The sequence below is a fragment of the Antedon mediterranea genome, chromosome 8, assembly GCF_964355755.1.
Source record: "Antedon mediterranea chromosome 8, ecAntMedi1.1, whole genome shotgun sequence".
In the NCBI taxonomy this organism is placed as follows: Eukaryota; Metazoa; Echinodermata; class Crinoidea; order Comatulida; family Antedonidae; genus Antedon; species Antedon mediterranea.
In genome coordinates, this window is record NC_092677.1 from 23,758,360 (window position 1) to 23,784,254 (window position 25,895).

General features: G+C 30.1%; 1 protein-coding gene across 2 annotated transcripts in view; it reads left to right on the forward strand.

The window, feature by feature from the left end:
* The window catches only part of LOC140056124 (GDP-mannose 4,6 dehydratase-like), an 88,083-nt gene extending 62,458 nt beyond the window's left edge, over positions 1-25,625 (forward strand). The window contains exons 10-12 of one of the 2 annotated variants that reach the window (XM_072101383.1): positions 22,890-22,958; positions 24,188-24,278; positions 24,759-25,625. In XM_072101383.1, the coding sequence (XP_071957484.1) occupies positions 22,890-22,958; positions 24,188-24,250 (132 nt within the window). In that variant the 3' untranslated portion in view covers positions 24,251-24,278; positions 24,759-25,625. Of the gene's footprint in view, positions 1-22,889; positions 22,959-24,187 lie in introns of both variants that reach the window. The other variant, XM_072101382.1, reaches the window with a different exon arrangement.
* Positions 25,626-25,895: the final 270 nt, after the last annotated feature.

The following is a 25,895-nucleotide window of genomic DNA, read 5'->3' on the forward strand; positions in this document are numbered from 1 at the left end:
AATGTTTTTGTTTATCTTTTGCTTTGGTTTAAAAAATGTGTATAATTGTACAATTGTATTATTTGTTCAAGATGATTCCCAGCATTTTCTACCTATGTATATATAGCTTGTACAAGCTTAACATCAAATATATGTGTTCCATTTTTTTATGATACATTTTTATTTCCTTATTTATAAAATATATAAAATCGAAAAATGTACTTTATTAAGGTACTATGTATTCAGTATTTGTAAATTATATTTATATTTTTAAACATACCCTAAAAAATAATAATTTGTGAACAATTTTAATGTCGCATATAAATATATTATTCATGTTGACAAAAAATTTGATAAAAAAAGCTGTAATTTAAAGCATAGTTAAATTGTTTAGAGACTATGGGTTTTCTTTTATAAGTAAATAATCAGGTTTTTTTTTTTCCAGAAGTGAATTATATTATTATATAAAAACTGCAAAATCTCCTATTCAAAGTCTGATTTTGTTCAACCTCATTTGTCATACATCTTTAATTTGTAATTTGAAAAAATTATATCGACCAATTTCTCTATATGATTTTACTAATTTTTTTTATTAAAAAAGATTATATATATCATTTTTTACAGTTATAAATTAATTTTTTTATAATAATGTATTAATTAAGAATCAAATAGTCATTTATTTATTTCATCGTGTTTATTGTCACAGAATTTCACTTTCACAGTAATTATCTATAATGTTTACTCTTCACTTTAAAACATTTTAGTTAAAGTGTGATGGAATATGCAATCTTGCTATGAGATTGACTTTAACAAGTGAGATTCATTTCCATGCTAGCTTAGTTGAAGATTAAATTCTATAGAGATGTTCATGAGAGCCTATTAGCAATGGTGATAATTACTTAAATATATGAATTCCCTGAGAAGCATAGAGATTTGCATGTAAATTGCAGTCTGTCAAGTACATATCACTATTACATGCTACCGTATACAGATTAGGAAGGGCTAATTGACGGGGATATGTCCAGATGATGCCCCGAGAACTTAGGCCCTGGTGGAGCGCGTCCCACGAGGGGCTAGGATTAGCTTTAGAATGGTCTGTAGAACAAGGCAAATTCTTCATTCGGTATTATCACAGGCGCAAATCATTTCTGCTTGATATCATTCATAAAATTAAGTCAAACTTAATAAGAACACAACAAATCACAGATAATCTTTAGTATTATTCTGTATTTAGTGTGATTTTAATCTTCATTTTGTCCCTAACTTTGGGGTATTACACCCAAGGGGTATTTTATTATAATATGGCTTAAAAATAGGGTTTTGTAACCCTTTTCTTGATCCAGAGTTTCTTAGATTAAACACAAAGGTAACTTTAATTCTAATCATATTTTTCACAATGTCTAAAGATAACATCTGTGAATTTGAACATTACTTGTAAGATTGTTAAAGTGTTTAATCGTAGAGAAAATAATTATATTTTCTAGTCTTTTTGCCAGTACATTGTATACTGCAGAGCTGTTTTTTTTTTCTTAAAAAATCTTCATGACCTAAACAGTACATATGCACTTATTTTCCAATGTTCTCTATTAAATGTTACCCAACTGTTTAAAGAAGGTTGTATAAAGAATGAGAATTGATACCAATAGTCAAATAATGAGTATACACTGAGAAATAGATACACATACTTGATCATTTCAAAACTACAATACTTCAGTGACACGACTAATGAAAAGTACTTTGACCACGGTTTCTTTTCATTCTAAATAATAGTTTTGACTTTTTGTTTTCTGGTTTTGTGATTACAGTGCAGGAGGCGTGCTTAAGCAGAAATGCACACATTCAGCTTCTGTTTACAGACTTTGTATAATATTCGTTTCTGTGTTCTGATGGGAGTAAAATTGTCCTGCCGTGTATATACTTTGTCTTTTGTTAGCCAGGCTGCTGAGTATGTCTGTTAGGCTGAATGTGAGCTGGTTTTATTGGTGTGCAAATAACGTCATTAGCTTCTGGCCATTTCGGGTATATCTGTTATTCCCTGTTGTCGATCAGGCTTACATTGAAATTGAGAGCTGATTGGAAAATATAGAAAAAGAAAATAGTATGAAAAAGTGCATTCAACTAAAATAAAAAATAATGAAAAGTGGGTCATCTTTTAAGGAGTCATACTCATAGATTATTCTGAGTATTTTTACAGCATAGTTCAAAGTATAATTAATTTTTTATAATAGTATTATCGTTTTCAAATGACTGATTTTGTAATTGACCTATGACCTATGATTATTTATGCAAATAATTAATGTTTTGTATTTGATTGAATGAGGAAGATTTTTTTCATTTGCTTGTCTGAAGAGAACAGACAATCTTTCAACTTGAAACATGAAAATATAAAAAATACTTATTTTGTAATTGACCTATGACCTATGATAATTTATGCAAATAATGAATGCCGATTTCTTTTATTTACAGTATACACATAGAATGTATTACCTTGAAATATTTTATTTATTATAACATAAATAAAATAAATAAAATAAAATACATAAAATACAAAAATAAAATAGTGTATATAATACTGAATACTGAATTAGCTTTATTTGTCCATTATCATATAATAATAATGATAGAAATTGTTCTTAAAGATTGGCAAGTATATATTAGTTCAATTAAAACAGATATATATATATATATATATATAAGCAAACAAAGAAATAGAATACACACACATTATTGCACAAAAACTTGCGATTAATAGTTTTATGACTAAAGTCCATTTTGATGATTGACAGAAATAAATTTATATTAATTTATAGGTAAAATACATAAGAGGTGATTAAAGTAGTTTACCCTACTCTGTTTTCAATGATTATTAAACTTTAATGAAATCAGAACGAAAATCATTGCCATGTTACATTTGACAATCAGCATCAGTTCGAGCGATATCATCTATCAACGAAAAAACTCATAAACAAATTTGATGCGCAAGAACAACAACATCAGCATGGAATTTAAGACTTATGTAATGGCAGCAAGGGTAATGCGATAGTTTAACTTGATGAGGTGTAAGTTGTGATTGGGCAAATATACAACTTCACCGAGTTAGCATGTTTTCGTAAGCAATTCACCTCACGATAACGTGTATTATCTTCTTTGATTGACTTGCTCAACTTAATAGTATTTATCGTTAAGTTATTTGAATGAAGTTGGCAGGATCGCTGGTGTTATTAATGAGATTAACCATATTAATTGTCGCAGTTTTACAGCATACATCCATGCTTTTGTGTTTTAAACCTTCTTTTTTCACCTCAATGATTCTGGTCTTTTTAAAAAGAATAACTTTGAGTCAAAAAGTAGTATCAAAAAGTATAAAAACATGATTCACCTGTTTTTTTATTTTGGTTTTATTGTTTATTTTGTTGTTTTTTCCTGTCTTTTATTCTAGATAATGAACTTTGTGTACTTATCTTAAAATCAGGGATTTATAATAATTTTCAGCTATGAACTTGACTGAACAAATGCGTAGCTGAGACGTGTCGTCTATTTTCTTTGTTAATCAATTCACTTGTACAAACTGTTTTCAATCTAAATATTATTATCAATATAATGTGTTTATTTGATTATTGTATTTATCTTAATCTCTAGAATGCTAGGGTTCATGCTGTCAGCACCATATCTCTAGTTTCCGTTATATTGTGTTAGTTCCTTTATTTAAACGCTGTTTTTCTTGAAGAGTAATTTATTGACGTTGTTGTTTTCTTTGGTAAAACACAATACAGTAATCTATTTAATATAGCAGTACTATCATTTTCAATAATATTTTAGTTGATTAAAAAAACTAACATGATTAGAATAGACTACAATACAGTGACAGGTCTAACAAAATAATGAAAATTGTGTTTCTGATCTGTTTAATATTTAGATAGAAAATACAAATCTGTTTATGATACGTTACTAAAACTACTACTTTTCTCTTATGGGTAGATTAAATCGTGACTGACTGACTACCATATGTTTCTATGAGCACTATTTAATCATTTTTTAAATATACTTTATTGTAGTATAGATTTTATACACTACATACATATTTCATCTATAAAAAGGACAGCTTCTTCTTGGCCTATGCCTACTTAACTTTGATTCTCATTCATTTTACAGGGATTTGTTTCCTTAAAAATAGGGGTGTCTCCTAATGTGTGTAGACACAGTAGTGGAAAATAGTTACAATATTTTTTTATGTTAAGGGAAATTGTTTCCTGAATATGTATTTATTATTGATACCTAGATTTGTTTCTGAAATGTCACACATGTCTAGAACTGTTATTACAGTAAGTTAAGGGGACACTTTTGGGATCCAACAAAAGTCCTCTTAACAGGGTTGTCCCTTGTATAGGGTTATATATCCCCTTATATCGTCTATCTCACATGTAAAGTGTCCCCTTGTATGAAGTATAGGCCTACCAGTGAAATGTTGTTTGTTTTTAGACTTGATTTACTAGTGGGTTATAAAAACTGTTTAAACTTGATATGCTAAATCTTGTTTCTATTCTAAATACATTAATAAATCTTAAATAAAAACAAACAAAAACAAATAAATTTATTCTCCATAGATTTATTGAAAAGTATTTATTTATTTATTTATTAACAATATTTAACCAGCGTGGCCCAATCAGTCAAAAAGACTGGTCACCCTTGGGGCCCTGGGTACAATAGTACATTTTAAACTAAAATATAAAAATAACAGTAACACAATAAAACTTTGAGTATAACTCACAAATTTGTAATGTACATTTGTCAAAATTGTTGCCAGTTTAGATTTACTGCTCAAATTATTAGACATACTGTAACATATGATATAATAATTGATATGAATTTTTCATGCTTTAATGAATTAATTACCCTCTATGAATTGGTATTAATTGCACGCAAAAATGGCCGCATGGATTTGAATAAAATAGGCAAACGTTCATTTAACACTTTGTTCTTTTGAATAGGTCTGTAAGGATTATCGCAATTTACTCTACATTGATAGCGTTGCAAATCCAATTTCAAAAGCGATGAATACGCATTGATAAATGCTTTGCGTTCAGTTGGAAGCTGAGTTACTGTCAATCATAAGTTTAATCCATTTATATTGGTGTGAAGTAGTGATGAGACACAGTCGTGAATCTAATTAAGATATCTTATGAAATTTCATTAGCAGATTATCAACATATATATGATGACTGACGTACAGTGTGTGGGAGAATTTACACTATGTTGTCTGGCAATCAACGATGCTGTCAAATTGTAATATTTAACATTTATACTTGCTGTTAAGGTCATGCTATTTACTTCTCTTGGGTCACCCTAATCAGGGGTACCCCTATTCAGGGGTACCCCTATTCAGGGGACACCACTATACACAAGATAAGGGGAGAGTTTCCATGAAAAAAACAAGGAGAATTATATTTACTACTGTACTGGGGGGTACGCCACTCCTCCCGCACAAACGAGTCTGATTTACCTTCCCAGTACTTTTCACATACCGGTACCCATTTCTATCACCTGGGTGGGGAGGAACAATGTGGATAAAGAATCTTGCTCAAGGACTCAACACTGCAGTGACCGAGCCCGGGCTTGAACCGACAACCTCTTGATTGCAAGTCCAATGCTCTAACCACTGCGCCACAGTGCTTCAAATGAAAGAAAGGTTCTACTGTAATGTAGTTAGGATAATTATGTTTTTTAATAAGTTTCCCAACCTACAGTACTTTACCTCCATATTTTTGGCAGCAGGATATTTTTTAAATTATACAAATATGATTAAAACTTTATTGCCATCCATGTTTAAAGTTTAACATTAAAATAGTGTTTCAAAAAAACGATCTACTAATACTTTATTTAAAAACATTAAGAATTTTTATATATCCATTAAAAAGTATTTAAATAAATATATACAAAAGCATATGAAACATGTTTTTGACATACATGTAAACTTAAAATATTAGAAAAGTATACAATTGTTGATTTTAAATTCCAATTTACAAAATTTGATCTTTGCTTCGGACTATATCACACAACTATTGATTTGATTGATATTTGGTTGGAAAATCATTGTAAAAAATACATACAAAGTGATAGTATTGGAGAAATACATTTATAGAAGATTTTCCAAGATAGCGAAAAAGACTTATTTCCATTGTATTTTGTTGAAATACATCAGAAATGCTACATAAATTAGATGTTTTTGCAAAGTCAAGGAAAAGGTTTAGAAGTTTTTTACTACACCATAAAGGAAAAAGCAAAAAGACTAATTCTTCCTAACATTTCAACGACCACATACAGATTTATTGCTTGTGGGTTATAAATTTTGAAAACACCAGTAAACATAATGGCGCACGCTATACTAAAAATTGCACACAATTAGACCCCAAGTGGCTGTTATAAACTAGCTTGTATATCCCACTAATGTCACATTCATAATCATTGCAAGATTTGCATTGTATCTATGATACATTTGTCATCCAAAAATATATAATTCAAGAGAGAAATGTATATAAATCGTCAAATGTTATTATTGAAATGAGACAATGTACCGTTAACGCGTGCCCAGCGCAGAAATAAGACCCATGTCTGTGTCACCCAGATACATGTATCGTCATAAATCAGTGAGTTGATTTGCAAAGATGTTCAGTTTGTTCCACTCTTAGGAATGTCCTTAATTTTATGGTTCTTAAGTGACAGATGCTGTATATAAGTTTCTATTCAATCAATTCAACAAAAATCCATACTTACCTAGGAGTAACACAATTCATTTATAATTGGTTTAAAATTGTATGAGCTTTATTCACGTTTACGTCAAAAACAGGAAAAGGGAAGTCTAGGAAAACATAAAGGTGAGGTTACGTGTTTTTATGCTTAAATATGGATTTAGGCACCATATTCAAAAAGGATATTTTGAAGAGGAAGAAATTGCCATTTGTGCATTGAACCATTGGCGGTGATTAAGTCTCTCGTCTTACTTTAGATCGTAAAGAATCTTGGTATTCTTTTGTTCATGTGGTCTGAAGCTGAAATCAACGCATTCTTTGTGAGACGTCAGTCAAATCTTGCACGGAAATGGAATTTTTTGACAAATTAGTGCTAAGTCACTGCTTCTGAATAGGGTGGCTCAATTAATTCTTTTATTATATTTCTTTTAAGATAGCCTAAGGCCGATTTCTTTATAGTTTTGATGTTATAAAACTCTATCTAAACGTTATATCATAAATATACTTGTGATCATTTTCTAAAGTAGTCTACTGCCCTCTCTCTAGTTAAATATTGGCGTAAAGTGATCAAATTTTAGTAATTGCAGTGTATTTATTTTTCACGTACTGTATTTGATATCTATTGTATACCACATAATAATATCTCGGTATATTTATTCTTATATTGCACATTAAAATAAACTTACGCCCTGCTTAATGTCTGATCTGAAGGGCACCGAAAGTGTAATATTTTGCCTGCAGATAGCGCAGATGCAACTCAAAATGTTATTTATTTATCACTGCACCACCATCTCTCGTTCATTTGTGTTTGTTTTCTATTAATTAAAAAATAACATACACTCTTTAATGATTTCTCATTATGAGACTTTAGTTTAGGAAACATTTAAAATTCTAGTAATTTAAGTTGTGTTTTAATGCTACGTAAACATTGTTCTGTCTTATGCACCTTTTAGATGTTGTTTTTTTGTGGAACATTTTCTCCCAGAAACACTCTTGGTATCTGGTTCAGTTTCTCTCTTCATATTTACTTAAGGTTCTTAGAAAGTGCTCTGATCCTGAATGGAAATTACCAATAAAACTAATTGAAAGTGATCTTTATTATTATACCTTGTTTATCTGTGTAGTAATTACAAAGATTGCCGCTTGATTTATATGACTGTATTAAGTTAAAACTAGCCACTACTATAGAACATGTCAGGTTATCTATGCTGTAGGAAATTTACCCTTTTTATGAAGATTTATTGGAAAATATCTGTTGGTTTAAATCTATGAGAAATCATAGAATTGCGTAAATCATTCGTATATATGTGACCGTAATAATTATAATATAAACACGCATTGTTACGTATAGTATGCTAGGTAACATGGTCTGCACGGGCAGCCTATGGTATGTATCATTAAAAAACCCAGTCCTATGTGAACTGTCGTGAAATGCATATCATTTCACGCAAACAGACACGGCTGCACATCAGTTCACAAATTATTAACAAATTTGGAATGCGGGAGCTATTTTTGCATGCATTTAATGCGGCGCAGTGCGGGACCGAACTTTGTGCAAGTGTCATAGATCGGACTCAATTACAAGATAACTACGCAGAGTTGACAATATTATGTAAATAATCATCCATGTCGTCTTCAATCATTATTCAAATAACATGAATTAAACATTAATACATTATGCATGACATTGATTGGAACTGTGAAAGTATAGCTACCGGGGCAGGTTGCATTATTGGTTTTGTTCAGGTGCTGATGTTACAGTAGTCTACTGTTTATTTGAAGATTAATCCACATTTTAATCCTGAAAAGATCAATTTAGAATAAAATTTGAACAAGAATTTTGATTTTTGAAAATGAAAAAATAAAGCTTGGTATGGGATTATGGTAGCATTACCTTTTCCGCCATCTTAAACAATAGAACTTAATAATGGTGTTGTACCATTTAAAAAAATAATAAACAACGGCACAGATCAGAAATTAGGATAACATTTAGTTTATCATGTTTACAATAAAAATTAATGAAATTATGTGTGATTTTATTTTGTATTTTATGTATGTTTTAACTATTCTTTATTTTTAAACCTCTTCAAACATTTTGAAAAGTATAGTACTATGTTTCTGAAAATGTCAACAGAAATAAATAAATAATAAAGTAAATACTTTATTGTAATATATTAATAACTCACAAGCATTTGCTTTTTGCTTTGTCATACAGTCAATTATGTGGTTAACATGATGTTATTCCTATCAATCAATTGTTAGTTTTACCTTTTCATTGTCCAGGTGTAATAAAGACCCAATTTAACCCCCGCCACACATGGCAGGGGTGACAATTTACCCCACGCTACCAGTAGAAATCAAAGTATCTTTTGTGTACATTGCATCGATAAATATCTGCAATTATTATCATAAACTCTTGGTAGATAATACAATTTTGATTTGTGTAAATAGTGCTCTTCATTTCTGTGTTTTCTTTTCACGGCAACATCTCCCTTTCTGTGCATCTGGTTCCCAAGTTAGGATTTGCTTCAGTGAGCGTGTAGGCAATGGGTGACAGGTATGGCCAATAATATTGGAGAGTAACCGTTACTAGTAACAACTTGTTAACAATAAAGCATTGAAGGTACTACTCGTTTGATTGTCATCTTCACGCATTATTGGCGTAACAAGCGCCGGATGACCTACCCTATATTGTGCATATGCCAAAAAGTGTGAATCACTGTAAAATTATCATTGAATTCTATAAATGAACAATAGAATCTGACTGGATAAATGTTTGAGGGAGGCTAGTTAGATATGATGCGTATTCTCATCTCTATCTGAAGGCGTTGTTTCTCACACCTAGCATAATAATTTCTACGTTTTGCCTAAGCATTATTGGATTCCAGTTGGGGCAGTTTCTGCTTGATTTGCCGTACAACTATGATGTATAGAAACACTGGCAAGCTAATCAATACGCATTTCTATTGAAATTGTAACGATTTTGATTTTCTTGCGCATCTTTTAGCTCATCTCTTTCGGCCAATGAATTTGTAAAATGTCGCATTAATTGGTTACGGGCAAGCGGTTGATATGAACACCTGGCTCAGCTGCTTTGGTGTTCTGTCACTCATTGTAGTCAAGTCTGTGACATCTTAGATTTGTGGAAGCATTCATATAATTTTTTTTTCCAAATTTAAAATGTTTATTCTAACTTTGGTTACTGTTTAAAAGCATTTTATTGGTCTATTTTACGGTCACAGACTACTTTTTTTTGGTAAAAATAAATCCCATATTGCGATAATTTTAAAATTGTAGAAAATGTTAATAACCATTGTATAAGCATTGTTATTATTTATTATAATTCATTTTTAATAATTTATTAATTGTATTTGTTGTCAAATAACTTTTTGGGTGTGCGTATGGGAGGTAAATTTAAATCCAAATTCTATGTTAACAAAAAATGTTCACAAAGTGTCTTGTCTGCTTACCGAAAGTGTGCGCATACGTATATGAAATACATTCATTAGACATAAACTGAACAAACAGGCTTCTAAATGAGTTGTTATTATGGGTGGTGGCCTTAAAAGAGTAAGGTGTCCGCACAGAGAGGTTCAACCTTATTTCAATTATTTAAAAAAAAAAAACCAGTTAATTTCTAGTTACAATTGATTTCATATTCAATTTTTTATTTAAAATATGATCTTTTGTTCTTTAAAAATTTTAATTTTGTTTTAGTTTAAATAAAGTTAATAATAAAGTCTTTTGTTTTCAGAAATCATCACACATGTGTACATTGATTATAACAATTACAATTAAACAGATATGATAGTTATCATCCTTTTGTTCTGATGGCCTGGTTTTCCCACTAGTGCTCATGTGCCTATTCTCCAGGTAATTAGAGCGTGTGGGGGAGATGCATGCGTATGATGTGGGTAAGCTTGATCAATATTGATAGAATGCTCCTTGTTAGTCATATGACCTTGACGCAAGTGGAATCTGTTGGTTCAGCCGTGGTTGGTCAATACTGTTCCCACATTAAATCTAATGGTTTTTTAAATAGTTATCTTTTCTTGATAATTGACTATTTTTGCTAAATCAACACACAGAAATTTCGTAACTATAAGAATAGAATAATTATTTCTCTGTGTCTGTCACTAGCTAATTTAAAGTACTTAAAGATAAATACAATAATCATCTATCACTATTTGGCAACAACAAATATTTGTAACAAACAAACATATAACAATAATAACAATTCCTGTGTTGAACGTTTCTTCCACATTTTTCATTACATTGAGTGTCGAGTCAACTACGCCCTCTCTTTATTTTTTATGTATAAACTGTAATTGTTTAACTAGATAGGGGATTTTCCCGCAAATTAAAATGTTTAACACATGTATAGAACATTCATAGTTTCATTTTTATTTATTGACATTACTTGGTCAATTTGTTGTGACAGTTGTGATAGTTGCTAATGCTAGTTGAAATTTTCAAAACCAGCTAATGTTTGTTGGTTGTACTTTTGAAGGAAAAAAAAGTTACTTTTACAGATTTCTCTAAATTCCCTTTGTAGAATTAATTCATTAATTAAAAAGTTAAGTTCTCATTTTGCTAATTAGATTTTTTACAACTAGCAAATGTCTATTCATGTACCCTGCAAAACAAGGTAAATTTTCATTAACAAAAATACAAATTGTGCGCTTTAACATTATCTGTGATACCGAATTGTGAGAGGTGAAAATGTAGGCTTTAGAGTGTTTGCTACGGAAGGTGTCCGCTTACAAGTTGTTTCCGCACAGGGAGTTTCAACTGTATTTAGATTTATAATATTTACAGACAAATGCTGCTTACAGAGATTAAATCCTTATTAATTATACTACAGAGATTAATGAAAGGTTAATTTAAGTACGCAACTAATCCTTTATGATTGAATTTTATTTCAATAGGCAAGTGCTCATTGTGTAATTATAGGTTACAATAGATGTGATAAACTCGTGATTTAAGCCTTGTAAATCTGTTGGGTTCAATCCAATTTATATTGATCTTTTTAAATCATGTCATATGTATTGATTAAATTAGGTGGTATAAGGTTATTCATAAATTTGTTAACTAGCAATTTGATTCACAAGCTACCCTAGATTTTAAATCCCTAAAATTCATGTAATCCTTGATATACAAGCTACCCTGGATATATTAGCTGTCCTGGATAGTGTTAGCTATCCTGGATATATTAGCTATCCTGGATAGTGTTAGCTATCCTGGATATATTAGCTATCCTGGATAGTGTTAGCTATCCTGGATATATTAGCTATCCTGGATAGTGTTAGCTATCCTGGATATATTAGCTAACCTGGATATATTAGCTACCCTGGATATATTAGCTATCCTGGATAGTGTTAGCTATCCTGGATATATTAGCTAACCTGGATATACCATTTATATTAACAACCCTAGATATATTAATTATCCTAGATTTATCAGCTACCCTGGATAACTATCCTGTGTATTAATAGTTCCTGGCTAAATTAGCTACCCTGGATATATTAGCTATCCTGGATAGTATTGTAGCTATCCTGGATAGTGTTGGCTATCCAGGATGGGTTCGAATCCCATGAGCAACTTCTTTTTACTTGGGGAGGGACAGATTAGTTAGAAAGTAGTTTGGCTATCTTTCACATAAGGAGTCCCCAACTTATGAACGAAAAAAGAAAACATCGCATCCTCGATAGTATTTGCTATCTAGGATAGGCCTACATTAGCTACCCTGGATATACAGTACCACTCATATTAACTACCCTGGATATATTAACTATCTTAGACTTATTAGCTACCCTGGATAACTATCCTGGGTATTAGTAGTCTTGGATATAGGCATATTAGCTACCCAGGATAGTATTAACTTGGATATAAAATATATTGGATATAGTAGTTACCCTGGATTTATTAGCTACCTTCGATTCTCAAATTAAGATAGTTTTTTTTAAAGTTCATTGGTTTTGTGATTCATAATTTGTTACAGATATTTTGTACTTTTAATTATAAGTACATTTTATAAATATTAAATGAAACATCAAACTCAAATTTTAAAAAGAATAATGTATCAGAAAAATACTACAGTAAATCTTCCAATTCTCTAAAAACTCACAAAATAACAAAAAAACAAAACCGTTTAACTGAGCATCTTTTTCTCAGATCACCTGCATTCTTGGTTTCAAACAGCTTATGCTATTTTGTCAATTAAGAAACGTTTATGAATTTAATGGTTGATCTGGCATGAACATTGGTATACATTGCTATATTACACAAACATCTCTTGACTTTATAAAAATCTTCCGCACTGCTGCACTTTTCATTTGTGAAACGCTTTTTTTACTTAAATATGGTAAACAATCTTCTTGTAAACAAGTTTAAGAAAAATAAAGAATATAATTGTGAGGTGTTGCAAAAACCAAGGTGTTTATTTGGTTTGATGAGAAAAACACATCATTTGCATTTTATTTTAGGGTATTTGTGTGCATAAAATGAAACTTTGCACTAAAATTTGAACCACTCTTTCCTAAAGCAAAAAATTAAGAATTGGTATTACCAAATGTACCATACTGGTTTGAGCACGATATCTTCTCAACAGATTCCCTTAGGCCATATAGGAAAAATTAATTGTTTATCGTACCTCCCTGAATTCAACCCAACATTTTTTTTCCTATTTTTTACCTCCGCCAAGGAGGTATATGTAATCGGTAGCGTGTGTTTGTTTGTTTGTTTGTTAGCAGGATTACTCAAAAAGTAATTACAAGATCTTTACAAAAATGAATAGACATATAGATATGTGGTCAAGGACCATTCCATTAAATTTTGGGACCATTTGGGACCCAATTCTGGACCACTTTTTAGTATACTTTTTTAGACCTGCTAGTGTTAAAAGATAGGACAGAATTTTTCAAAATCCGGCGAGCAGTCTTAAAGTAACAAGTAAACTGAAATTGCATTTTCTCGAGAACTACTTGTCCAAAAAACTTCATTTTTTAACAAGAGGCAAGAGTTATAATTTGTGATTTGTAATTTAAAAAAAAAACATAATCTGATTTAATGTGCACGTTTTTTGATGCGGGTAGTTTAAAAAACCTATTTCTTTTCAAATTCACTCGTTTGATTTTCGCGTTGCTGTTCTATTGTTAGTCCACTGAAGCTATTGTTAATTGAAAGGCTTGTTACATAACCATACACATGCTTGTAATGAAATTAGCCTAATTCACAAACAGCATTAAGACACGCACAAATATATATATATATTTTTTTTTTACCGGAGAAATCTTATGTAGGAGAATTTTACAGTAGGCGGAGGTATGCCCTCTCGGAGTGGTTTTCTAGTTACTATAATGAATGGGTTAAGAGTTTGTCTTACCAAAAATAGACCAGACCTGACAAATGGAATAGATAGATATACAGTTAACCATGATAGTGAAACTACATTAATAAAATACTTTCCACATATAATCTCTGAATCCTAAATAATTTTAAATTAAATTTCATTGATATTTTCAATCTGTTTAATTTTTTTTTACTTTATTGGTTTTTGTTATTCGATAAAATTGTACCTTATTTCTTATTTTAGGCAGCCCCTCACAAGTTTCGCTTTTTGGGGTTTGCACAAACTTTGTAAATGAAAAGGAAAAGAGAAATAAATGTATAAGTTGCTTATACTAATAATATAATAACAATTGTTTATTCTGTTGTATTGTGTAATGTATTTTAGGTTAAGTTTATATATTCCACAATTTTGATAAAATAGGACGATAAACAATTATTTTCATTTATTTCTGTCTTTATTATGAAGACACCTTTAGTATCGTAGTACTGATATCACTAGTGGATCACATACAAAATCAGGCATACAAAAGTAAAAACAATTTTTTAAATTCATTTACATTTATTTAGCCATCCTTTATAATTACAATTTCAGTATATAATTGTGGCAAGGATCCTGCATAGAGAAATTTACAGTTCTGTTTTAAAAATAAAAACATTAAAAAAATAAAACACAATATAAATTAAATAAAAGGGAGAAAGAAACGACATTTTTTATATACTTTTATTGTTGTTCATCAACATAAACAATATAAGAAAAGTGAAATATAACAAAAAGAAAAGTAAAAACAAAATAAGTATTAAAGCCTGCAATCAGGTACTTTAAAAATTATTCTTTAAGAACTTTAAAAGTAAAATTATTATATAAAATTAAAAAACATTATTAAAAAAGGTATAATCGTTTAATTCTTTAAAAAAAATTCTTGTATCAGAAATTAAGCTGTTCATCAATATGGATTGATACCTTTTAAATGTGTTTACGTTCCACGACTCTTTTAAAATTAATCATATTATGTGATATCAAATTTTATCCCAAATTCCTAATTTGGTATATTCTTTATACTTGTATGCATTTATATTCATTTATCTCAGATTTCAATTTGTCAATTTTAACTTTTAAACAAATAAAAACTTGTAAACTATCCGCACAAACCCGCGTCCACTGAGACAGCTGCATAGGGCGGCCTATTGATTAAGAGACACCCTTGTCATCAAAATATCAAGAAGCACAATAATCATTGATAGTGTTTTATTCTTTAATTGGAATAACATAGACAGTATTGTGACACATTGTAACAAATGAGAAAATGACACTCTGTGAAATAAACTAGCCTATATGCTTGATTATGTCGATTGCTTGATGCTATTGTCTGTGTTTGACTCGCGATTCGTAAATTTACCTTTGTGCCTTGTACATAAACAAGGCTCCTTCGTTGGTTACTTTGTTCTTGATGAATTTTCTCCTGTTATTGATACTCGAACTGAAATCGCTTCACTGGGTTTCATTTCTAAACTGATTTTAGTCCGAGCAAGAAGTTATATACAGAAATAATAAGTCCTTGGTCAGAGGACATCGGTACCTAAAAATCATGCATTGTTTGTTAAATCATGCGGTCAAATGGTTGCTCCTACATATGTGTGTTTTCTTTATCTTGATATTTACCAAAATTCTTGCATTTTACAGCAAAACATAAAAAATTCGAAAATACACATCAAAGAAAAAACAAAAAATGTAAAAAATAAAATTTTCGAATATGAAAATATAAATGAAAAAATTAGAGTTGTATTTTGTTTGTGTGTGAAGATTTATTAAATTTAAAGTTAGAGAATGTATGTAATTATATTATTTAATTGATTTACAGTACGTGTTGGGACTTATAAAGCCGAAGCTTGTGTGTCCCTCGGTGTGTTTCTATATTATCTTGTCTACTATAGGGGGAAAACTTGCAGAAAGAAGTAGACAAATGTTTTTCCAGCCTTGGCTTGAACTGGTTGATTGAGTCAGATTCTATGACCATTGACAGTAATTTGTTCAGACGTTGCATATGTCTTGAGTGAAGAACTTTTGTCTAATTCTTAGATGAGATATGTCTTTATTCATTTTCCATTTATGGCCTCTAATTCTGGACTCTCCTCCAAAATTATTATTTAATATTTGTTTTAAACTGTAGGTTATAGCTGTCAATTATAGATTACGATCAATACCACACTTAGCAATATATACAATATTGACAAGGACATAACATCAAATTGAATAATTAATAACTGCACTTGCTTCATATTCAAAATCAATTAAAGAACAACAATAACGTTGCTAAATATTTAATAATGTTAGCCTTGGAAAAGCAGCTATTTGTTATAATTGTATTTATCTAACAATTTGAAATCTTTTCAAGCAAGAACGATTGACACAATTTAGTGGTAATCCTTTTATTTTCAACTTCAAATGATAGTGAGCCCTCTATAATTTGTAAGACTTTTTAGAACATTATATCATTAATTATTCACTATATGACATTATACTACCATCTTTAGCCTCCATTCCAATATATAATATTTAATAATAATGACATTGTATCTTTAAGGCAATGAAACGTTATGTATCTTTTGGTAATCTTTTGTTTTTATAAGGTAATTCATACATGCTTACTAATACAAATTTGCTAGTTAATTAATCAATATGTCAAGAGAGAGTTTTCTCGATTTGATAATTGATCAATGAGAGTGGATTAAGATGTATCAAAATCGACCAATGTCTCAGGCCCCAAGTTGAATTCTCCATAAACCTAACTTCTGTGCATTATATATTGATTTTGCAAATGCATAGTGTAAAGAACATTCTATCTACACCTTGCGACTATACTCATATTAAGCCTGTTTTCCACTAGGCGAATTTGTTCATTTGTTCATTCAGCATTCATTCATTCATGCGTATACACATTCAGCGCAAAATGAGTAGTTTGTCTAGTCAGGAAAAAAAAATTAAAAAGCTCAGAAGATACGCGATGGAAATAAAAATCGCAGCTATTCGCGGAAAATTGTAGCATGGGTTTCTGACAGAGTGCAAGGGTTGTAACTCACTTTCAATACCTCAACCTCAAATGAGACTTCGTTTATAAGCATGAACAATTATAAAATAGTTTATCCATCCTATTGGATAAGTATTACAAAGACAAAATACTGTAAAATGACAATGCTGTGTGTATAAGTGGCTGCATGTCAATGGAGATACAAAAAAAAAAGCGAAAAGCTAAATCAAAACAAAGTAAAACAGCGAGAAAAATAAGCCGAGCTTTCGGGCAACACTAGCCCTTCAACAGTGCAAAGTATATATAACAAAATTAGTTGTCTTTTTTTCAATTGAAAGTCGATAAAACTTAAACTTGTCCTCAAGTTTGATATAGTTATATAAACTATAGAAATGAAAATAAATGTGTAAAAACAAAGGTATATGTAACTATCATTCTTATAATGAAATTCTTCCTTTAGTGTGTGGCAACATTGCTTTGGTTAATTTTATTATCAGTCATCAATCAAAATTCTCACATGGTTAGGACAAACATTTGAAAACAGTTGGGATGGTCTAATGCTGGACAATAGCCCCATCATCTTCCATCTTGTCAAAATATGCCAGTGTTTCATCTCCCTTCTTAGAAATGATAAGACTTTTAGGATTGCTCCTAAAGGTGAGAAAGATCATATTGGTCGTCTCCAGCAAGGGGACAGCTGGTAACAGAAATATAAAGAGCTTGCAAATTAGATGCTATTTTTTTTAGATTATTCACAGCTAGATACCGCTGCTCTTCTTCAATTGGCTGTTTGATCCGAATAACCGGGCAAGTTTCTCAAGGACCCAAAGTGCTTAGTTTAAAAGCGTTCTCAACTCACCAATTAAGAATTGTTAGCATTTTATAATATCTATTCAACAGTTTTATTCTGATAATGCAGTAGAACCTCATGGCCACTCCTTAATAGGGTGTCCCCATAATATGAGTACCCCCAAAGGAAAGGGTCTAATTATTTTTCATGTCCTAGTGGTGCCCAAGTTTGCATTCTAAAATCTTTTACATCTAAAATTAATATATACAATACAGAGAAGCTGAGCAAAAGTGTGGGTAGTTAAGACAAAAGACAAATTCATATTCAGGAGAAATTTGACAATGTTAAGCCTTTTCAACATTATGTGACAAAAAAGAAAAAAAATGTGATGTGCCCATATATGGACATGATGATGTCATATCACTACCATATTTGGATATATAACTACCATATTTGGGCACATTACACTTTTTTTGTCAAACTAGTTTGATGGTGTGGACATAGCTTTAAGGACAAAGAACCACAATAATTTTATTCTCCATAAGGGGCTGCAGTGTGTAAAGTATATACATATACATATATGCAGTATGGTGACAACAGAGGATAAAAAGTACAATAATTTAAACATGAAACTGAGAGAAGAATAACAATAGTTTATTAATAATATAATAATACCAGTACAAGAATTGTTCTGTAACCTTCACCTTGCTTTGTTTATTTTAATTATTGTTATTGAAATATATTAAAGAAAACATATCATGGTATATTATACATTATTCATGATTTAATTGAAAATTTATTTTCTTTTTAAGTTTTTATAGAGTTTAAAATCACCTGGTACCATCATTATACTGTATGTACTTTACTTTCATCATAAATACGATTTTTTTAATATATAATTATTATTTTTTTATTACTTACAAAAAAAAAGTTGCATGTAAAGTTTTATAGGATACAAAATATGGGTAGAAAATTAAAATTCCTTTGTATTCTCTTTTGATGCTATCTAATGAGTTAATATTAAATTTAATTCATCTCTAAAAATAATATTTTCTAGGTTTATAAATCTTGTAATCTAACAAATAAGAAAATACTTATAACCTTAAAAAAAATGATTTATATTAAAAAAAAAAATTATTTTCATATTTTATCTGAATTTAAGTACATATTACTTTATATGTGTAAAAATAAATAAATAAATTAAAATTAATTCAGTAAATTGTCTAATGGTAACCATCGATTAGGTTTAGGTTTGATCGTGTTTTAGGGTTTACCTTCAAACCGTTGGTTAATGATTATGTTGGGTTACCAGGCGCGGAATTAGGCGGGGGCTAAACAGGCTGATTATAAAAATAATGACTATTTTTATTTTTCTACAACCTGACAGAACTGTTTTATTATTTAAGAAATAAAATAAAATAAAATAAATAATCTATAATGCTGGATCCGCCCCTGGTTACAATTAGAATTGTCATTACAATTATTATACTAATAGTATGCTGATAGTAAATAGTAACCCATCCCCATCTCCTCCAGTTAAGCTCTTGGGCCAGAACAAATACCTTTACTTACAACTATGAAAACTACACCACATTAAAAAAAAAACCAACATGGCCTATCATATTATCCTCTATTCTAATAACTCTGTGAATTTACAACAGTTGTTTATAGATTAATAAAACTTTGATGATTGGGAGGGTTTGCTAATACTAATAGGGAAGTGAATTACTATTGAAACTTTATGATATAAGATATATTTGTTGAAATTCTTTTAAAAGTTGTTCACTTTGATTCAACCAAAAATTGGATCTAAAAAATATTTGCCTGAAATTTTCCAATTTCATGGTTAAATTTACCCTTTGTTTTGTCTTTTTATTTGTAAAATCCTTGGGGGTTTTTCCGTTTGATTTTTCTATGCCAGTGATAGATTTATAAAAACTGATTGATTGACTGATCTTCATTTTTCATCTTGTTTTTTAGGGGACATACATAGGCAAAGAACTTGTTTTTAAGTTATAAAACATAAGGTGAATTTGAACAAGCCATCATTTTGTTTCATTGCATTTTCTCCATCAAATCTATAATTAAACAACATCATGGATGACTATGTGTTATCACGTTTTCAATAGACACTGACAATTAATGCTTAAACACTAATTTACCTAATTAACTGTTATCCTATACCTAGGTTGTGTCATATTCTTATTGCTAGTATCAATTTTCAAGTCACTTTAATCACCCATGGTCTTGAATTTAAACATTTATACTGTACATGGTTAATAATCTTTATTTTGAAAATATAATAATGATATATTTTATTATTGCACATGGGACAGGAAAACTCTTTCAGCTAGATAGATTTTTTTTTTCACCATTTTTTTCCCCTTATACTCAAACTTTATTCGAACAACGCTTTTGGATCAGCGGCACACGTTTATAAAACATTAACAATACAGTTACAAAAATAAGTTACACAAAAAAAAGAAGAAATTTAACTTAATAGAAATGGTCCGCAAGTAGATTTAAAGATAAGATAAGATAAGATAACTTTTATTGATCCTCAAAAAGGAAATTCATTGCTCGTCATAATAACAAAGAAAACACAATAAAAACAAATATAGCATAAAACCATTCATATAAAAACATCTAAAAAAAAACCAAAAAAAACAAGATAAAATTATCTTCTTGACTTCCTGTTGTACTGGATGATACCGGAGGGAATAAATGATTTAGCAAATCGATTTGTTTTCACACTGAGGAGCCTCAATCTACCACTTGGATTAAGTTGGTCTATGATCACTTTGTGGAGAGGATGAGAGGCATCCGACTCAATGCGTTCGAAATCTTTCTGGAGGTGTTCTAGGTGCACATCGGTAAAGGAAGGCAGTTCCAGACCAATCATTTTACCAGCCCGACGGATGAAAGTTTCAAGGCGTCCTTTATTCCCTCCGGTAACATTACCAGCCCAACAGGAGAGGCAGTACATCCAAACACTACATAACGGATCTATAGAACGAAAGTAACATCAAATCACAGGAGTTAAATTTATATAAAGTTCTCATACAATACATTCTGGGATTTAATTTTTTGCTGATGAAGTCTATATGGTCTCCCATATATAAGAATTACAGCCAATACCTTTAAAGTGGAGACTATCGGGTATTAAAACTATTTGAAAAACTATAAGGAATAAATGTTTACATTAACATTATATATATTTATATTTTTTTGTTTCATGATTTGATTTGATTTGATTTATTTCGGCATCAGTACATAAAATATCACAGACATACAATTAAAATTAGCAAATATAAAAATACCAAAATAAAACAAGGATGCCAAGGATAACTCATAAAAGTCCTCTACGGACTTGTTTCCAATGAGGTCCTTTGAAAGAACAGCAAAAGGACAAACAATGCAACATATAAAAATTACAAAAAACAGCAAAAAGGACAATCGAAAAAAGAAGCGCTTATTAAATAGTTTCTAGAGCTAGTGAACGTTCCTGTAGATACTTTTTAACTTTACTTTTAAAACAACAAACAGTTTGTGATTCCTTAATGTTAATTGTAAAAATGTAATTGCTTATAAACCCACCTACTTCTGCTAGCTATTATACTTAATGCAAAATGAAGGGTCATGTATTAAACATATTCTAAATATTCTACAGAGATCATAGGTTAAAATATTGCTCGTTATGAGACAAGTTTGAAGATGCTATTTGAACACATGCCCTTCAGCTTTTTGTCTATACTCTTTGCTTTTTAGCGGTGTGGATTTCTTAATGATGAAATTTGTTATTGGATTGGATTTATGAGCGAGTGTTTTTCGTTCAATGACTGCGGTTTGTCCTCCTGCTCTGGGTGGCATATTCCTGCCAATCATGGCAATCTTGTTTTCGCAACTGGTAGGAGTTCCATTAAAGATACGAGCTTGTAATCAACCCAGCGTCTTCAATTTGGTGGAGTAATTTAGTGCGAATGCTTGTGAAATTTGTCTACGGGACTTTAGTGACTGTCCGGGAGATTGATGTGTAATAAGTTTGCGATTTGTTAGGAAGTTGTGTCAAAACTGTCAGTTTATAGTGAGGATAATGTTATAATAACATATTAAACCTAGGCAATCTTGTCATATATTTTCCTACATAAACAAAATGTGTTTAACTCAGTCAGAACAAAACTAGTTCAATTATTTAACCTGTATATTAATTTGTATATTTGTTTAAATTTACTATATAGAGTATTTTTAAATGTTGAATTTAAACGATATTATATCAAACATAAAAAAACGGAAACAGAACTTTTCACATGCGGACTTATACACATGAGTGGCAAACACAAGTGAGACGCGCAATGTCTAACGACGATTAGCGTTTAAGATGATGATATCTAATTAGTTGTATTATTGTATAGTACTTTGTTTGTTTGTTTGCAAGATAGTGTCCCAATTTTCAAGTTATTTTCCTGTATTTTTGGGCATTAGGTATATCAATTGATTTTCAGAAAATAGATATATTGGTGACTTGAAAAAAGCTTGAATAATATAATTTCAAGTGCCTGTATCTTCAATATGAGCTGAAGTATTATATAGCACTCCCTCTGTCGCTCTGCATTTTGCCAAATATTTTGCTCAGTTCCAAGCGCTCAATTTATTTCTTTCTTGTTAAGCTGTCTACACTATCAAACTTTGTGACAACATAATGTAATGTGCCATTATATGGACATGATGTCATGTCACTACCATATTTGGGCATATCACTACCATATTTGGGCACATCACACTTTTTTGTCAAACTAGTTTGATAGTGTAGACAGTGCTTACTCAACACTGAAATACACATTGAACTGAAGATATTTTAAATGTTTGTGTTTTAAGCCATTTTGCCTTTGAACAAAAAAAATAAATAGCCACATATATTTTTAATAATATCTAGATTATTATTTCTTTAACATATATATCACATCCTTTATTTCAATAATTTTATTATATATTTTTCAGGAATTTTTACTTGGTGACAGCACAAAGGCAAAGGAAGTAATGGGATGGGTGCCAAAGGTCACATTTGAGGTAAATTAAAATCATGTTTTATTCACAAAAGTAATACCTGTACATAACAAGTATTAGAAACATTTATTTTAATTTTTAAACAGATACCTGTATTATTATGTTTTTAATAATTTTTAGCTTGCCTTTGGAACTTAGTTGAATATGTTCAGTAAATAAATAAATAATAAATACTAGACCCTATATTGAAAATTGACAAAATTAATTTTGAAAATAAAAGTCTAGATAACTTAATAATACTGTATATACATGTTTAAATATTATGTCTATGCTTTGTTTGATACAATGTTGTAAAATATAGCCCTTTTACACTGTTGTGCTAAAAACAAACCTTGTTTCCGGATAAATGTCCTTTTTATACATGATTCAGTAACTCAGGAATGACACAGGTTGCTTGTATTTACACTGCCAAAATGCCCACCGAAATTGATATAAAAATCGCTCTCTCGTGCATGAGGAGACACTCTAGTAACAGTCAGCTCATCGTACCTCAAATAATTTTTGTTATAATGCCAATACACAAAAATATGTCTACTTTTGAAGATTGTTATTTCTTGAAATAAAATTAATAAGAAATAAAAAAAACCTTTTTATATAAGTCCACAAAACAAAATCAGTATTTTTGTCAAGTATGTAAAAATACTATAGTGAGCAAGCAACCAACCGGGAAAACATACACGCAACTGTTGACTTTGCGCTAAATACATTCTGCTTCACTTATCCAAGTGGTTCAAAGATCTTTGAACTAGTTAAGGATACCTGTGCAAGTCAAAGGTATACTAGTGAAATATACCTGAACTAAGGAATACCTAAACTAGTTTAAGAATATTTGAACTAGTTATTAGAAATACCTGAACTAGTTAAGGATCTTTGAACTAGTTAAAGATATACTTGAAAGATACACAAACTAGTTAAAGATACCTAAACTAGTTCAAGAATATTTGAACTGAACAAGTTGATGATCTTTGAACTAGTTTACACTTGGAAACAAGTGCACCGGTACGTCCCAGGTTAACTTGATGCTGATACATTCTGCATCACTTACCCAGCTTGTTTAAAGAACAAGTAACTTTTTTCGTTGTTGTGTATGCCGGCCAAATTTTGTATCCCCTCAGGTTACACAATTTTAGATCATCTCCACATTTTTGTGTAAATTAAGTATAACCCTGTTCCATACTTTACATTTACTGTGAGTCCCAACTTTAAAGCACTATGTAATTTTATTTTTGTAGGAACTCGTAAAAGAGATGGTAGATTCGGATATTGCTTTAATGATGAAAAACCCAACCGCATAAACCTGACCGAATTTACGAAAAAACACACATTAAAGGTGCTAATTTAATATTCAATAACACCAAAAACAAAAAATGAAATATCAGGTTTTCTTTCAGTATTACTGTAGAAGTCTAAATATAAACTATAAGTTATAATAACAATATATTATAGAATATGAATATAATGATTTAATTGAAGTTGGTAATTGATTATTTCAAAGGAAATGGTGGTGGGAGAATTGCACTGGTTTTAGTAATAATAATTTCATATTGAATGGATTTACAATATGTGTTGATTTATACTGAAAATATTATAACCAACATTTAAATATAGACATCTGATGTAATTGTACAGTATCTACTAGTTTCTATTGATAAGGAAAGTAATAATTAGATCAGTATTATCTTGTCATAGAAATATGGTAGGTCCTCACAAAAACCACAAAAACAATAATTCTTAAGGGTTTTTATCCCATTGTTACTTACTAGTTAAGTAAGTATGTATCACCCAAAAATGCAACAACCACTAATGTTTATTATTACATTAGTGGGTTGATACCAAGAACTAGTTAGATACGAAGGATAACTGAACTAGTTAAGGATACCTAAACTAGTTAAGCATATTTTAACTAGTTAAGGATCCCTGTGCTAGTTAAAGATATACTTTTTACTAGCGAAGGATACCTAAACTCATGGTTAAGCATATTTGAACTAGTTAAGGGTCTTTGAACTAGTTAATGGTTCCTGTGCTAATTGTTAGGAATACCTGAACAAGTTAATGATCTTTGAACTAATTAAGAATGCATGTGCTAGTTAGGGATCCTGAGGTAGTTAAGGATCCCTGTGATAGTTAGGATCATGTACTATCTCTATGCTAGTGAAGCATTCATAAACAATAAAATTTCTTAATTAATAAAATAATCAATTTAAACAAGCATTTAAATGAGAGACCCTCCCCCATCTTTGTAATACTTTTTTTGTCCCCCATTCTCCTATGGTAAATATATTATAGATTTGACCTTAATGTGAACTTTTATTATCGAACATGAAAAAATGAAGAAACCTTTTGTCACCCGATACTTGTAAATACATTTTAATTGTCATTGAGTTTCAATCCCAACTTGTGTTATTATTATTAAACTGTGGAAACAAAAGGGATAGAAACCCAAGACACGTCGAATTTAATTATATTTTAAAGTGGAAATGTTTTAAACTCTCAATTTATGAAAAATTGTTCTTCGGTCATCAGTGAGTTTCGAGCTAAATTATTTTGCAGATCTTGGCTGGTGAACTCTCATTTACCTAATGAATTTTGTAATATTATTTATTATATTAATTTTTAAGCATATAAACAGTTTTTTTTGTTGTTTACTTTATTTTTAAATTTTTAAATATACTGTATAACTAATAATAACTTTATTTGAACAGACGCTTTTAGAACAGCGGCACACGTTTTATGACGGTGCGTTCATAAGTTTAAAGAAAAAGAAAAGGAAATGAATTATACAATAGTTAATTAACAAATTAAAGTATGAAAATACACTTTAAGATCAACGAATACAGTAAACACAAATAGAAATTTAAAAAGATTTACAGAGATGTACACCAGTCTTTCTCTGCAACATTAAATACAATATACAGTGAAAATTAATAAACAAAATTATAA